Source organism: Colias croceus, chromosome 14 (genome assembly GCF_905220415.1).
Source record: "Colias croceus chromosome 14, ilColCroc2.1".
In the NCBI taxonomy this organism is placed as follows: domain Eukaryota; kingdom Metazoa; phylum Arthropoda; class Insecta; order Lepidoptera; family Pieridae; genus Colias; species Colias croceus.
Window position 1 is genome coordinate 7,564,599 of NC_059550.1, and position 17,335 is coordinate 7,581,933.

Genomic DNA, 17,335 nt, shown 5'->3' on the forward strand with positions numbered 1-17,335 from the left:
CCCAAACAATTGGTCAAAGAGATTTTTTTTTGCAAACAAACTCAAACGTCCGCGCCCACATTGTCGAGCACAGAATGGGGTTTCTGAATCGCCTGTAGGCAAAATATCTATTGTTGATCATTATGTCATATTCTTTCAGCAATTTAGAAGAGAAAAGGGTATGAGTGTCAAGTTTTTGCGGAATATCCGTTTGTAGTAGCACCTGTAGAATTGAACGAATAATTACTTTGTATTGTGGTGTTGAAGGAAGTGAAATGGTATCGTTTGACGGCCATTTAATGAGCTGCGGTTTTTTTACATTGAAAATAAAATAAAAGAGTTGACTTGTTTCTCTACATTTTTTTAAATACTTAGTTAACCTTTTATTTCAAAATGTATCTATTTTCTGTCTCATTTTTTAAACAAACCTTCCTATTTCTATAAAAATGTATCTATAAACTTAAAACTGATTTGACCAAATTTTTCTATTTCACACAAAAAGATCCACATATGTCTGACATGAAGATTGCGGTGTATCGAATTCTACCTGATCTTTTATATCGACCATATTTCATACGTCGCCTTTAGATTCCGTGACCATTGTCCAACCGCCTTTGATTCGGCTAAATTTATTTTTTTAACCATCCGCTTTGGCTACACGTCAAGTTGATCCCGTTGATAGAACATGGAGGCTGTATTGAATTACAACCAGTCCGTTTTTTGTGGTAGCCCTAGTTTTAGAAATGCCTGTAATTAATTTTGAAATGTGTATGGCATTTTAATAGGTACATTTCTTTATTGTTCTCGCTAGTAATAATCTTTATATGTATCTATTTATTATTTAAATTGATCTACAAATTAAATTCACAAATAAATTGTGATAATCCCAGATTTAAACGTTAAAATTTGACAGTTCCACATCTTAATTCATTCCTTTTCTTTAACTTACTGAATAGTTCCTAATTAGTTCTATATAATGACATCATATTATGCTTGCTTAATGAATTGCAGAACTTTCTTAACCCATTATCAAATGTCGCAAAGCTTTATTGTTTTTAATGATTAAGTGGGTGTTAAAAATCATAAGACAGTCAAAGGAGTGAAAGATAGGCTCATGTTTATGATTTATATTGTGTTGTTGTGTATGTCTGTGTATTGTTCGCTTGTAGCGTGGGCGCCGCTAGATTTATAATGGCCTGCCCTTTCCTTTAACTAAATACGATATTTAGTGGGATTCAATAAGCTTAACATGGTTCATCGCTGATTCAATGGTGAGACAAGCGGCGTATCAAATATTTATGCGCTGATTTCGATTTCAGGGAGAACATTATATTTTGCATTACGGTTACTAATAAACTATCTTACCACATTTGAGCTACTATGATAATCCTCTGTATATTCCGTATTATTTCAACTATTTACTTATACTGTGGTATACTCAATTGCAAGCCTCAAGGGTCATACCAACTTACTGCTAATCTCAACTCCCGCGCAGACAATACCCTGCCCGGGTCACTCATCGGTTATCTGCCGATCGACGATCAGCCGCCGTCAAATTTATAGCACAACTCGTATTTACAGTTAGTCTGTGGTTACATGCAAATGGGTTTACACCTAGCCATAGATTTCATCAATACACATGTTTGAAGTGTAAACGATTGTGAACGAAAACTAATTTAGATTAACTTTTTTTTTATTTGTCATGTCTATCTTTTCTATATTTTTATTTTTATAATGTAGTGTTGTAAGGGAAACAATTTTCTTAAAAGAACGTGTAACTAAAAATAAGTTGATTCATATCATACAAAATAAACTGATCTCAATGTAGAATACGCAGCTACATTAATTGCCGACGTTTCAACGGTCAAACATTTGAACGTCGAGCAATTAAATTAGCATAATACAAACAAAAAACGGACAGCATTTGCGGACGTCTCCAAACCGAATATTAGACACAAAAAGTGATCATTAACATCACAAATCATTTTAATGGTGCGGACTAATTAATCACATTGTTGGAGTTTACCGCGGATCGCGAAAAAACATCACTCTTTGTATACATTTCACATGACCTCAATTAAGCAGTCATACGGATGTGAGTGCATAATCTCTAGTCAGGTCATCGCTTAACAAGGCGAGCGGTCATGAGTGGCCGGTAGCTTGGGAACTCTCCCAGGTTTGTATGCAGATTTAGTGCAGCGGTGACAATTGGTGAGCCTATACTTGTGATTTTTATGGGATCTAGACTGTTAGGTTTGTCAGTTTGGTCAGTCTTGATAAGTTTATGAAAAATTGGGTGATATGGTTCCTAGATAATTAGAATCGGAACCATAAAGAAATCATCCATATAAGTATTGCTTTCAATAAAATTATTTCTTTCTATTTTCATAACTTTCAATGTTCACGTGCATTCGTTTAAACGCGGTCATTTATATATTTATACGTATATGTATATCGATATTTGCAAAGATTTGCAATTCTCTCCCACGCTGTCGCCGCATTTTTTGTTCCATTAAGGTGAAATCCAACCCTTTGGCATTTCAATCTATCAATGCACACAATAGTGTCCACAAAGGATTTCTTGACCAGAATTAGAACATGTGTGACATTTTTTTGTACTCCTTCCGTTTCATTACACTGTTATGTGAAGATGTTTCCAGAATAAAATCATTGATATGTAGGTACTGAGCAATGCATGTTAATGAGTCTTTATATGCGCTTTATATGAAATATAATGGTCAAGCACTAATTACCATGATGACCTGAGAACGTATTATTTATTTTTTTCCAATGCAAGTTGTAGAAACTGAGACGGCTGTGTAGACTTAATTTTATAATTCTACAAATCCCTAATCTAAAAAAAATATCCGATGCGGCATCGATACCATATTAAAACAACATTTTCATGAAACTTGTGCATAATTTCCTTTTTCTTACTTTTTATTATGTACATCAACATCTATTGAATTTTAAATCGAACAGCCGCGAATATAAAATTTACACGAAGCAAACCGCGAATCCGAAACACCATTGTCCATCCCATAATTATCAGGTTGCCGGAACCACAATCCCACCTGTTTTATTTTCACACGCTCAAACAGGTAAGGTCCATTCCCAAAATCATGGTAACTGTATTATTTTTTTGCTTATGCTTGCTTATAAAACCTTTTTTGATACGCGGAAAATCTCGGCACAGGTTCACGAAGATTGGTATGTCATCTAAACAATGCCTAGATTGGAATTTAGCGTGACTAATTGCAAGTTTGGTGTGTGTTTTGACCTGATATATCATGATGAATTACGGGCAAATGAACCCAAACATTGAGGTACACATATTTGGACGATGAATTTTAAAGACAAAAGAAACCGTTTTTTTTTTTGGAAAGTGCTAAATCTGTTCAATCTTCATCAACAATTAAAATTGCTAGTTAAAGCTTTGCAATATATTTACTAAATTAAAAAAAATAATAATAATAATGCACATGGTGGTATGAATACTTTTAGCTTTTTCGCAATGCTAATCCGTTAGCTGCAATAAAATACAAATGACTTACCCACAAGCTAAGTAAAACATGAGTTCAGTATATCCAAAAAATAAATAGCGAATATTCGTTACGCAACACATCACGCGCAATTTGTCGCAGGCCACAGGAAAATTGAATTATTGTATTGTTTATCACATCCCCCTATTCAGCCTACCAGATGTACACTCAATGTCAATCTTCGGTATTTATTTACCTAGGAATAACAAACATTATGGGACTAGGGTCATTTCGCTTGCAGCTATTCGATTGTCATAATTTTGTTATCGAAGGACCAAATCTGCGGTTATTAATAACGTTTATTTTGGATTTTGCTTCGTGCTTTGATTCGAATCTGATGAAATTCTATAGCTCATTATTCTTACATCTGTTGTTTAAGTTTTTGTATGTTAATAATATAAAGCAACGCTTATAACATCAAGCATTTTTTTCATGATGACTTTAATTTTTTACTTGTAATTTTTTGATTTACTGGGCCATACATGAACTCGATATTACATCTTATTTTCATAGATTAAAAGTATAAGCAAATTTTATATATGCCCAAATAAAGTAGCAGAGCTTTTTCGTATTTTCCAAATTTTAGCAATACCCAACATTAACGTGCAGCTTACTTTGTTAGCCCGTATTACAAAAACCACGTCGAACCAATAATTCATGCTAAATATAGCGCAGCACAATTATAAGTCAACCATCCATTTAGATCCGAAATCATATTCATTCACTAATACCATTTTCGAAGTGACATGCAGTTTTTGCTATTCAAATAGGGGACAGTTGTGTTTTTTCTTTATGAAGCTTTCTCTGCTCCCTGTCTGTGTCTGGGTGACGTCGACGATTACGCATATTTTCGCTCACACGTTATTAGGGGTGCTGTGTGTGAAAAAAATGTACTATTATAAATAAAAGGAGCTCAACAAAGGGATGGGAGAGTGATCGGGGTCACTAGGAAACGGCGGTTTTGATACGGATTTTTTTACCTGGAGCTCTGGGGGTCTCTTTTTGTAAATCTTTGGGTGCCGATTTTAATCGAGCTAGCCAGTCAGTCTGTGTTCATCTGCGAAGATGATCACATGTTTTATGACTTCGTTTCTTGAAGTGCCCAGTGGTCTAAGGAACGTTGAAATATTTCGGTGTACTTCAAGGTGTGCGCACGGAGTCGCCTGAGTGACTACGAACTTTATAAACTTTTAAGTGATCGTTAAGAAAATGGATTTATCATCAAGGAGTAAGTCAAGATTTTTCGACTCTGGCATCGATCTTAGGCGAAAAGGTACATAGCTTTAAGAATGCGCTTGATAATTTCATCAGCTTTTATCCATGGAATATATGTACCTATAAGTTTCTTATTAGTGTTGAGGTCTTGTGATTGTTGTCAATATATCGTCAATATTTATACAGTCTGTGAATATAGTTAATTTAGATGGAGAGGGTCGCCATAAACGCGGCAATAACCAATGTTGAAGACAAATTGGAAAGTAATAAGGCAGTGAAAATGATATGGCCCCGAAACATATCTTTGTACGAATCTGTGAGGATGCCATTTACATTAACATATAAATGAGTAAGTTAGTGGACTGGTGTATGTTTAAATGTATCGAATATTTTGCTATTAAATATTGGATATTCTTTCAAATAATATCTCTCATTTATTGACTATTAATCGAGAGTTCATATAAATATTCTGATCAAATAGTATATAATAATAGTGTTGTTAAAGTAAGAAAATGGGTGAATAGAAAATAAATTGGTCTCTTCAAGATGTATTCAAGTATTAAATTAGTTCAGATCCAGAACTGAAATTTACAACCCAGACACAAAGCAAATATAACAAAATATTGGTAAAGCAGACAGACGACTGCGCAGCAAAATCTTAATGCAATGCACTTATGCCAAGAAACCTCAGCACTATATCAACATAAAGCGATATTTAAAAGTATATTTTAAATAAACTGCATTCCTCGGTTGCATTGACCGCAAATTTACCACGAAGGCTGTTTGTCAAAATAATGACCATTCGGGGATAGGCAGAGCGCGGCAATAGCGTATTATTCAAAATTATTTATATCTAACAGTTATTTCTAACATCGAATACATATTTGTAGAGGTGATTGTTCTTATGTGTATAATTACAGTAATATTATAAAGAGGAAAGATTTGATTGTTTGATTGAATTAAATAGGCTCTGAAACAAATGGACCGATTTAAAATTATTTCACAATTAGAATTATACATTATCCCTGATGAATGTACCTAGGATATATTTTATGATATATTATTGTATTATATTAATGAAAATAAAATATATTATATTTTAAAATTCTAATGTGTTATACAATTATACATATTGTGCCCATTTAAACCAATTATTCCATATATTAATAATATATTATATATGTATATATACAATTTAAACCACTTCACAATGAGTCACATATATCATTTCATAATAACATACGCTCCTAATTATGTCGGCTTTATAGCAGTTTCAGTCATTCAAATCTCATTATAATCTCCAGAATGATCCGTTAAAACTTAAAAACGGGAGCGAGCCAAGAAAATCTGCAACTTCTATATTATTTATACCGGTTTTCAGTGTAAGGGTTGGCACCACTCCGACCGGACGCAGTTTTATGACCCTAGTTTTATTGCTCGGGGAAAACTATATCTCTTGTTACTCTGTCTGAAAAATATAACTTTGTGACTTTCTTAAAGTTAACTCAAATTGGGTAGGTTATGCTACCTTTGATTTATAAGTATCGGGTCAGGTTTATAGATAATTCTTTCTTGTGAAATGATCTGAAAATGAGATATTTAAATAAAGCTCTAGAACAGATTTATTCCATTTGTCGTTGAGTTTTTAACTTCACCAGTATTTAAAAATAACAATTAAAACTTTTTAATTATTCGATAAGAATTGCAGATTTATGATCAAATATTATATTATAATAACCAGAATCGAACCGTGTTAACAATAGGGGAGACCGGGTACAAAAGTAACGGTGGGTCGAAAGTAACAAATGCTCTCTAGATTTATCCAATGGGCGAACACCGCTTAGCCTCTGTCAGGTGATAGCCGAGAGTGCCCCCCTTAATTGTATTCATTCGCCGCGTGCGCCACGCGTTGTTAGGCTGTGTGACAGGACACAACGTGTTTTCACGAATCAAAAGTAAGATTTTCGACATTTTTTTATTAAACGTTTAAGTAGTCTTAAGAGGATGATAGAAATCTGAATGTTTGCATATCCATTCTTGATTAGAGTAATTGTGAATTGCTCATAATCATTTTAATGTAGCACGTTCCGTTTTAAAGTTTTGTTGCACGTCTTGGCAAAAATATAGACGGGTACAAAAGTAACATAGCCCTATGGGTACAAAAGTAACATGCTATTTTTGTCCCATTATGATTATGTATATTTTTATTTACACCTTTACTTCAACAGAATGCCGTGATAACGAACTAGATCGAGGAATTACCGACACGGCTGACGAGCATTTTGAAAGATGATTTTGGCACACGTCACATCCTGTTACAAATGACTCGAAATTTTGTGGATATTTGTAACAGGATGGCGGTTCTTAGTACGCAATGACAAAAAGAAAAATGATGGTCAGAACGCTGATACCGGATACCTTAAGATACTAAAACGTTTTATATTAGAGAATCTTAACATAAAATATTATAGTATCTTCACCGTGTGTGACGCGCTTTAGAAGCGTTGCAAAAAAATATAATATTTGCCATATTATCATATTATTATATTTATAAAAAAAATAAAAGCCGGGAATACTAGTGCAGCTACCTTGCGTCGATCGAGATTTACTAATAACAAATAAATTGATCTACGCGACTATTTAATCGAGTGCTCTACAGTTTATTTTCGGTTATCTCCATCAACGAGCATAATGTGAATAATTTTTTTTTGGTGAGGTATTGGGAAAGATACTAATTTGAGCCAAAAGATATTTGGAATATGGACGAGACAGGGGTGACCACTATAATACCAAAACCTAACAAAATTGTAGAATAAAAAGGCATTAAACAAGTACATAGGTGCCATAACCTTAGCAGAGCCTGGAAAATTAGTAACTGTTACTGTTGCCATTAATGCTCTAGGAGAACACATCCCGCTTTTTTCGTTTTGCTGAGGGTCCTGGTGGTTGTGATGGAGCTGGGAATGCTTGTGGATGGATGCAGGATGTAGAATTTTTAATTATAAAAGAATGATTTTAATTAATCTCATTACTTAAACTAAGAATATTTTTTATCGATTTGTTTTGTATTATATTTGTAAGTATTATATTTAAAATACAAAAGTTGGTTTGTTTTACTAATACAAAGTCTTTAAACAAATAATTTGTTGATTTACCATCATAATATTGTATTAATTACCAACCCCTTTATCTTGTTACTTTCGACCCACGACGTGTTACTTTCGACCTGCTTACGGGGTCGAAAGTAACAACTGACGATTTTTTTTTAAATTTCGTTTATTAATATAAAACACTACATAATGTAATAAATTGAAACGCTAGTGTAAAGAATATGAACTAAATTTATATATGGTTATATTAATTTAATGATAACAGTAACACCCAGTGAGAAATCAAGGCAAAAGTACAAAGTGTTACTTTTGTACCCGGTCTCCCCTACAAAAGTGTAACGAGAATAAGTCGACTTCATTATTTTTAATTATTACTTATAACTACCTCGCAAATTTAAATTCTATTATTGTAGGCACGTTCCAATAAGATTTTTCAGCACTTATCAGTTATACTCATATAAAATTATATTATAAAAGAGATTTTATTTCTTTTGTTTGTTTGTTAATTCAAAAATTACTTGATTAAAAATATGTTTAACGCTACATTTAACAAGTGACATGAGCTCTCTAGATATTTTTTATACCGATTCATCATTCAACCCGGGTGAAACCAGGAGAAGATACTAGTATGTTATATGGATCGGTAATAGATACAATTGGTGGTAATAATTAGAGGCGGGCAGTTAACGGCAGCGACGGTAGAATTAAGATTTTTGCCATAAACTCCGCCGAGCACTGCTGGGGATTAGGGGTTAAGTGTCCGCTTTAACGGGGCAGTGATGTGCCGTGCGCGTGTCGATATCGATAGAATAGATTTTAGGAGGTAAGTTAACTTATTGCGGATTGAGAGGTTATTTTATATATTAAGTCATTGTAAAGACTTCATCAAATTTGAATGTCGCGTTTTTTAAATTGGGATACTTATTTAATGATTTATACAATTATTCTATACTTCAAAAGATAATATGACACGATTTGATTTTTACTTATACATATGTTCTATGTATAATTAAAACAAAATTAGTTAATATCTTATAAATTTTACAGAAAAAAAAATAACTAAGTATTAATGTTAAACCTTTTTTCATCACTTATTTTAATAAGGTATGGATCTACTTCATTGTGACTTAAAACTATTATAGTAATAGGTAAACAAATTTTATCACACATTTAGAAATAACAAGTTACTAAATATTCTGCTTGTACAAATATTCCAAACGAAAAGTTACAGTATCTTAATTAATTGTGTCGATAAAACTGAACAGAGTCACATCACTATCGCACGTAGTGTAGTGGCATACAGTCCGGTGTGTCGTTTTTATTGACACTCGTACCGTGACAAATATCCTACGAATGAAGGCCTACAATTCTTTCTTTTACGTACCTATATAAAATATTTCCTCTTTCATATTATTATAGTGGTGACATAATTATCTAGACTTATTATGTGGCTGTTAATAATATTTAAAATAAATTCAAATGACGGTGTTACGGGTCATTTTAAACTGAACAATATGTTTTGATAAGAACACGAGTTATTTTAGACGTCATAAGGACATTTTAATTTATTTAATTTTTCATGTGAATTTTAAAAAACATTTTTAAGCAAAAATGTATTTCAATAAAGCGAAAAATCAACATTTTAAAATATTATTAAATGTAAATATTATAAATCAGTAGTTAAGTAAGACATTTAATTATAAATAACATATTTATGTGCGAAATTAGTGTTTATAGAAAGTAGGTACTTCAAGCAAAACGAATAGATATTTTAGTTGCGGCTTCAAAAATTCAATTATCGGCCAACCAATTTCGATAAAGATCAGCTTACAACAGTCACTTTATTTCGCGTAAAAAATAAATTTACAATTTTCATATCCAATTCTATTAAGGGTTGTCCATTTCCCCAGGCTCCATATCAGCTTACACCAAAAAAAAAAGAAAAAAATTCAAATCTCTCTAACGAAGAGGGCAATACACAGGAGAGGTCTGTTTTCTTTGCCGATACTGGATATTAGATATCAGTAACACGATTACTGACCCGGCCTTAATTTGATCAGTTGTAGCCGCCATTTTTTTCTCTAAGGGAAATTTACCTGCTTCGTAAAAACGTGGTAAACTCATAATTCGTTTATGTCGAGATAATAGGATGAACTTGCGTATTGTGGTCGCACAAATAATGAGTGGTAGAAAACATTTGTGTTTTGCATGAAAAAAATGTAAGTATTAATAATATTAATAGTACATACCTAAAATATTTTCCTACTTACCTAAATACTTAATACTACCTATTAATAAAAAATGTTGTTACTTTTTACAAAACGCAAATGTCAAATTAGTTTTTGCGCGCCAAAAAATTTATTTTTACTATTTGTTTTTCTTTAAGTTATGTTTTAAACCTATTGTTTACCACTGCCCTAAAGCTTTATAATGCCTTGCTTTTAGTACTTTTAATTGCAGCTAGTATGTGAATAGTTATTAGTTCATTTTTATAATTAAGGAAAATTAACCCACACACACCACACTAATTCTCTATTAGATTTTTAAATATTTCTTTCTATTTTTTTATTTTTCATACGTCGCCTGATTATTTCAGATTTACTCCTTTTTCATACATTAGACGATTTAACATGACTTATTAAAAAAAAATGAGACGTCGCCACAATCATTGTAAACTCAAGTGCACCAAATTCAACATGGCGTCTTAAAACAAACAATAGCTTTGCCCCATCGATTATATAGCAAAAATAAACCACTTCATATACATGGGTTATAATTATTGGTAAGGGGGTATGACGTCATTAGCAGGCTGTTGACATAGCCCGCCTTCCGCCTGAATAGCCAAATGTACTGGGCGTGGTATGAACCGTTGGAATTACAAACATGATACTCTTTTTTTAAATGTTTTTGACCACCATGATTTTCTCTTTCCTATTGGTAGGATTTACCCGCGTAAATAATTACAAGAGGTTCTCGATTCGAGGATACGAATACATAGAAGTCACTAAAAATCTTTTGACTGACCTGTTGGCTTGGTTGGCAGTGGCCCTGCCTTCCGAGTCAGAGGTCGTGGGTTCGATTCCCACCCGGGGCAAATATTTGTGTGATGAACCTCCTGACACAAGCATTTGTTTGCTTACTAGGAGTGTTCCAATCACAAATTAGTTAAGGACATATTGTAAAAGGAAGAAATAAATAATTTTGAATTTTGAATTTTTTTTGAACATAGATGTTTGCTCTGTGTCTGGGTGTTAATTATCTATATAAGTATTTATTTATCCATACTAATATTATAAATGCGAAAGTAACTCTGTCCGTCTGTCTGTCTGTTACTCAATCACGCCAAAACTACTCAACCAATTTGAATGAAATTTGGTATGGAGATATTTTGATACCCAAGAAAGGACATAGGCTACTTTTTATTGCGAAATATGTACCACGGGCGAAGCCGGGGCGGACCGCTAGTAATTATATATATGTATGTTTATCAGCCATCTGGTTACCATAACACAAGCGGAAGCTTAGTATGGGATCAGATCGTGCCGTGTGTGAAAATTGTCCTGAAAAATATTTATTTATTTATTATTTCATATACATTATTATTTATTGTTACAATTATTTTAGAAACGCTTATTTTATATACCAATACTTACCTACCACTAAAAAACTGATTTAGAACTTTAATATAAGCAGATGACGTAAAAACTATGAGCTTTGGTTCAGTAGTTTCAGAGAAAAAGCACGACATAGATTGGTATTCATTAGCATTTCCGCTTCATTGTATAGGCTTATGATATAAATAATTTTCCTCGAAAATAGTACGAATAAATCTAGAACCGTATTGAATAAGGATTATATTTTATGCAGTAACTAGTATTTCTATATTTGAACGAAATACGGGGAAATAAATACTACTTATGTTCATAATCTTAACGTTAAACTAAATATTATAATTGGAATGAAATTTCACAGAACTGTTTTCAAGCTTCTTGTTTCAAATATACAAATGAACTAATAAGTTTCAATTTATTAAAATAAAGCTCTCCTCATAAAAAAAGTAAAATCGAATTTAGAATAATAAAATAAATATGACGTTAAACATTTTATATTATCTGTACTTACGAAAAGTTTTGTAAACATGACGTTTTAATTTTTTTTCTTTTTATTATCTGTAGCTTGCAGTAGCTGGCTGATAAGAGGCAACATTAAAAACAAAAACATCGCATTATTGAGCCATTAAAAGCATAAAACAAATCGCTTGAATCGGAATTCGCCGACACAAGGCTTTATTTGTACAGCCCTTTGAACTCAATGTCCATTTCCGACAACGTGGCCCATTCAATGAATACATATCAAAGACTATGATAGAATTGTCGCTTTCAATACGGGAAATAAATCAAAGAAAAAACAAATTGAGCATTAGAATGGCGTCTCATAATTATAAATTTCGAATTCCGCAGCATCTCGTAGCTTCTCTAATCGAACACCTTTTCAAATATTCATTTAAAATTCACAATTACGTCATAAAATTCCGTAATATTTCCTAAAAATACTTTCTACACAATAATATCGATACGATATTTGCGAAAACACAATAATCAATAGTCACCCATATAATCATATGACTGTTCGCCCCCGCTATTCGGTATTATTTTTACCTCATGTTATTGTCGCTAAAAATGTGTGATTTGTATGGAAACTCACAATGGGGTGCCTGAGATCCCCTGCCAATTAATGTTGGACACGGTGGTCAGGATTGTGTCAAATTTGGACACGTTTTTTGTTTGATACCGCGTTATGGATGGTCTGATCAATCTTATACGTTCTATACAAAAGTTGATATAGAAATTAGATTACATTGTAATTTCTATATTATGTATTATTTTTCAGAAATATTATATGCAGCCATAGTAGCTTATCAAATTCCAAGTGACTTAATAATTTGCAATGTTCCTTCGTGCAAAACAAGGCGCTCGCTATATTTAAAAAAAATTATCCATTTTGGTATTATGTCTAGTTCAATTTCTATTATAATCATGCTCAAAAGAGTTGTTAATAAAATTAAAAGTAGGTACACACATTTTAATTAAAGCACAATATAACAAAATGAATGTTAAATCTAAATTATACAATCCTGTAATTTAACTCAAATCCAATTAAACTCCGTAAAATCCAAAGACACATCACATGTAACAAGATACAACAATTTGTAAACCAACATTGCAATTATTAATTCACATGACGACGGTAACTTCACGCAAGTTTCCATTGACCCTATGTGAAAAAACAAAACAGATTTAGCTCCAGAACGTTGGTAACGAGCTAATTTAAACTTTTCGGCGCGAACCTTTTGAAGGGTGGCACCCCCGTCACCTGAGGCGTTTGACAGTTCAGGCTAGACAGACGTTTTCAATAAATCACAGATAATGTATAGCTGGGATGTACTCAGTTAAAAATGTTGACATATTTATGTAGTTATGCTCGGTTTTAAAACTAAAGGGATCAAAGTTATTTGAAAAACAAACTTTCTATGTAACATTCTACATTCGTAACGAATAAAAAGTTTCGTAGTGTTAATATATAAATTATTATTAAAAGCTACTAGGTAAATATTATGTTCTTGATTAACGAACTAAAGTAAAGGTTTAACCTTATTTCCAAATTGTCAACATAAACTTGTTATTTGTTAACTACCAATCACGACCAAATTTTAAACCACATTGACAAATCAAACGTACCAACACATTTATCAAACAACCCCATATCAATAAATTGGTTCGATCAGTGGGTGTATTTGCCCATCGCGCATGTACTGACCACTGTCCACTCCCGCCCAGGGGTGTGGCTACCTGCTAACAAATAGATCACTAAATTCTCATATTTCCCCGGAAAACGGACGCGATAGGGTTCCACTTGATAGGGTTTGCCGTCTATGTATAGATTCGGTTAAAGGTGTATATTGTAGGTAGATGTTTGCAATAGTTGAATTAAATTCTAGTTGTAGGTAATAGTTGTAATTTCTTTGACATATTTATGTTACCAAAAAGATTAGGATTTCACAGAAGGCAAATTGTGTGACGATACATATTATTGATTAGCTTTAAAACTTTGTGAAACAATTACGTTTCTTAAGTATCCATTTTAAAATTTAAGTAATTCTTGAATATATCCTCACCTAAAATCAAACCCCAGAAAATCAGCGCTAAATTTCAATTAATTATGTACAACGAAAACTATTTATGCTCTAGTCAACATTGTAAAGCGTGTCTAAATTACGTGACATTCACTGTATCACAGTAATCATTCAACTAATTTGTAAATATAAAGGTGCGGCCACAACGGAAGGAACTATTCCGACGGAAGCGATAAAAAACCATTTGCATCGGGACACGAGCCAAGCCGCTGCCTAAATAAATCAGAAAAACTACATCAATACCACGACACATTTACATAATAAACCCCCTAAACAAACTAGGTAGGACATTGCAAACAATGAGCGGGAATCATGTAGTTTTTACGCTATATTAATTTAGTACTCGAGTTTCAATCGACCCCCTGTATATTATTCCGTAAGAAAGTACCGGCCTACTTTCCTCACAAAGCGATTGAAGGAAAAATAATAATAAAAGCGTAAGGAATGTAAGGGAGTCTGCATAGTACTTATGTAAAATTAGCTCCGGCGTCTTTGATGTGCCGACCAATTGTGCGAGGCTTGTGAAAGCGCCTTTATAATTCCCAAGCGTCGATGCCGGTGTCGGCTTATTTATTAGGCAATTAAATTCTTTACTCGTATGTACAACAACTAATTATGTGGGTTGACGATTTTAAGAGCCATAATGATCCAATGTACTGATTCCCCGGAAATAAAAATAATATAAAAATAAATGAAATATCCAAAAATAATATTGAACAATCTTCCTTTTCAAAATAAAACACTTTAACACAGGTTTTGTGTCTCGTCCACAGTAGGACTAGGTGTAAAGTCAAATTTATTATGACTAATGATTACACAATAATCAATTAAACCCATAACATCGGACGAATTAACATATAAATTACGTATTACAAAATAAAGGTCACACAAAAGATAATTAGAAAGTGTCATTTCCTTTTGCAAATTACGGCTCTCATTACACATTCAATTATTCAAGTCAAAACATCGGGACACGGCCGTCACATCTGTTTTGAGCTATTAACTCTGCTGTCCCAATAAAGAACCCTCAAAGACGAACCACAAATTTAAGACAGTTATTATTCCCTTTGTCCCATTGAGAGATAAGTGGTCAATCTCACAACTGACACCTTCGACCGTGACTCGATGTAATTACATATAATTTAGCACTCGAAGGGTTGAAGTCATCATTGTCCATATGTCACTTGGACTATATTTTAATACGGTGTTATTCATATTTTGACCTGTTTTTTGACGCTGTTTTACGCATGTCGACCACACGCACTTTTACCAAATTATGAAAATGGTATAATATTATGGTTTCAAAAAAGAGTAGGATTTTAAAATGACGCAATTCTTTAAACTTAACTGCTCCTTAAATTGATATTCACCAATATTGAACTCAACTTTTTTTAAATTTTCATTTTTTATACACATCTTCTAGGACTCTCTAACGTGAAGGTTATTTCAGCGGATGCGGACAGCGCGGCAGAGGGCGGAGGCTCTCCAACTCCCGGAGTTCCAGCCGACACCCTCACATGCGGCGCGTGTCGGCGGGCCTTCGCGCTGGCTGACATCGTGCGGTTCATCCAACACAAGGTTTCTTCCTGTGATAAGGACCTCACCTCCTACCACTGCTTCAGTGCTGGTACGTCAATATTTATCTATACTATAATAATATTATAAATCTGAAGAGTTTGTTTGTTACTTTGTTTGTTTGAATGCGCTAATCTCAAATTCTCAAGAACTACTGGTCCGATTAAAAAAAAATTTCCGTGTTAGATAGCCCATTTATCGAGGAAGGCTATAAAGCTATATAATATTATCACGCTAAAACCAACAGGAGCGGAGTCACGGGTAAAACCGCGGGGCGCAGCTAGTTGCTAATAACTATTTATTTTTAACTACGAGGAATTTAATTAGTATATATGTATAGGTCTATGTTGTTTTTATGCTGCTGTATTTTAAAATGCTTCTAAATATTCTACAACTAAATATACTCTGTAGCTCAAAGGTAATTAAAACGTTATGTTACGTAATTCTATATTAAACTGAGCGATATCAGAAACTAATTTCCCATACTGGCCTTCGAAGAATCGTATTTAAATGTGTAACAACATTGCAATTATGGAAAGGAAATTAGTTAATTATCTATCCTACAGGTCCGAATTCCGACCAAGAGGATGGTTCAAGGCCAGGACAGTTGACGGGGAACTCCAGTAGCAGAAGACCGTCTCTGTTGACTGCTAGGAGACCTCCGAGCAGTCGGGTCCACACACCTCCCTTGGCGAGTCCGTCGATAGCACCTCCTGACTTATTGGAAGATGGTGGGGCATCCAGCACACCTAAAAGATTACTGGATGGTAAGTTGAAAAATGTTCTAATCTTATACATTATATCAATGATTTTAAAATAATTGTCAAAAAATCAATTAAAGTCCCTAGCCTTATCGCCTTCACTTGCCATAATAATATTTTGAAAACAAAATAATAACTTATAACAAAGAAACTTTTGTAACTTTACTTCAATTTTACTTTCATCAAGAAGTAGGTTAAACGATATCAACTGAAAACCTAGCTAATTACTTCGTAATAAGAAATTAAATTATCTTGAAATGGTATCATGTAGAAATTAGTCTAATTTGGTTTGTTTATACTTTAATGTACCATTGATATTATATTTTCACTAGTTCTGACTAATAACTTGATAATTGGACTAAATAAAAATATATTCATAGATGCAGAAGCACAAGTATCAACCCCCAAGAGAAGAGCATCAACATCACCGATGCCTTCAAGTTCCCCTGATGAAGACATCAAGCCGAAGATCAAACAGGAACACATGGACACATCAGGGTCTCCTGAGGATACAAAGAAATCAAGAACAGAAATGGCTGACGCTGAATCAAATACAATGCATAGTGGTAAGCTCCTACTGAAAATTTCTCTGCATATGCAAACTATTTCATATTTAAAGTTGCTAAGTATCAACTTAGGTGATCACACCTAAACGGAATCTCTTAACTACGCTTCTCGAAATTATACCTACGTATTTAGAATATTTTTTTCTAATCAGCTAATTAAAATTTCTATAGTGTTGACCTAAATTTTTTAAAGTTAAAATAGAAGGTTATCAAAGGTACTAAAACGATTAGGTACGAATAAGAGTAATCGAATTTAAAAACAGTCCAGCACGAAAGCATAGATCGACTATAAAATTTTGGTGACAAAAAATTAATTATCAATTGATACAATACCTCGAATCTCGATATTATAAAGCCCTTTCCGTTCAAATTAACTCAAAAGAAAAATGCCATC

The 17,335-nt window shown here is 33.2% G+C and overlaps 1 protein-coding gene across 1 annotated transcript in view; it reads left to right on the plus strand.

Moving 5' to 3' along the window:
* LOC123697248 (B-cell lymphoma/leukemia 11B) overlaps nucleotides 1-17,335 on the plus strand; it is a 38,391-nt gene that overhangs the window by 5,112 nt on the left and 15,944 nt on the right. Inside the window, exons 2-4 of the mRNA XM_045643698.1 lie at nucleotides 15,490-15,666; nucleotides 16,181-16,381; nucleotides 16,756-16,941. Coding sequence (XP_045499654.1) covers nucleotides 15,490-15,666; nucleotides 16,181-16,381; nucleotides 16,756-16,941 — 564 coding nt within the window. The remainder of the gene's footprint in view (nucleotides 1-15,489; nucleotides 15,667-16,180; nucleotides 16,382-16,755; nucleotides 16,942-17,335) is intronic.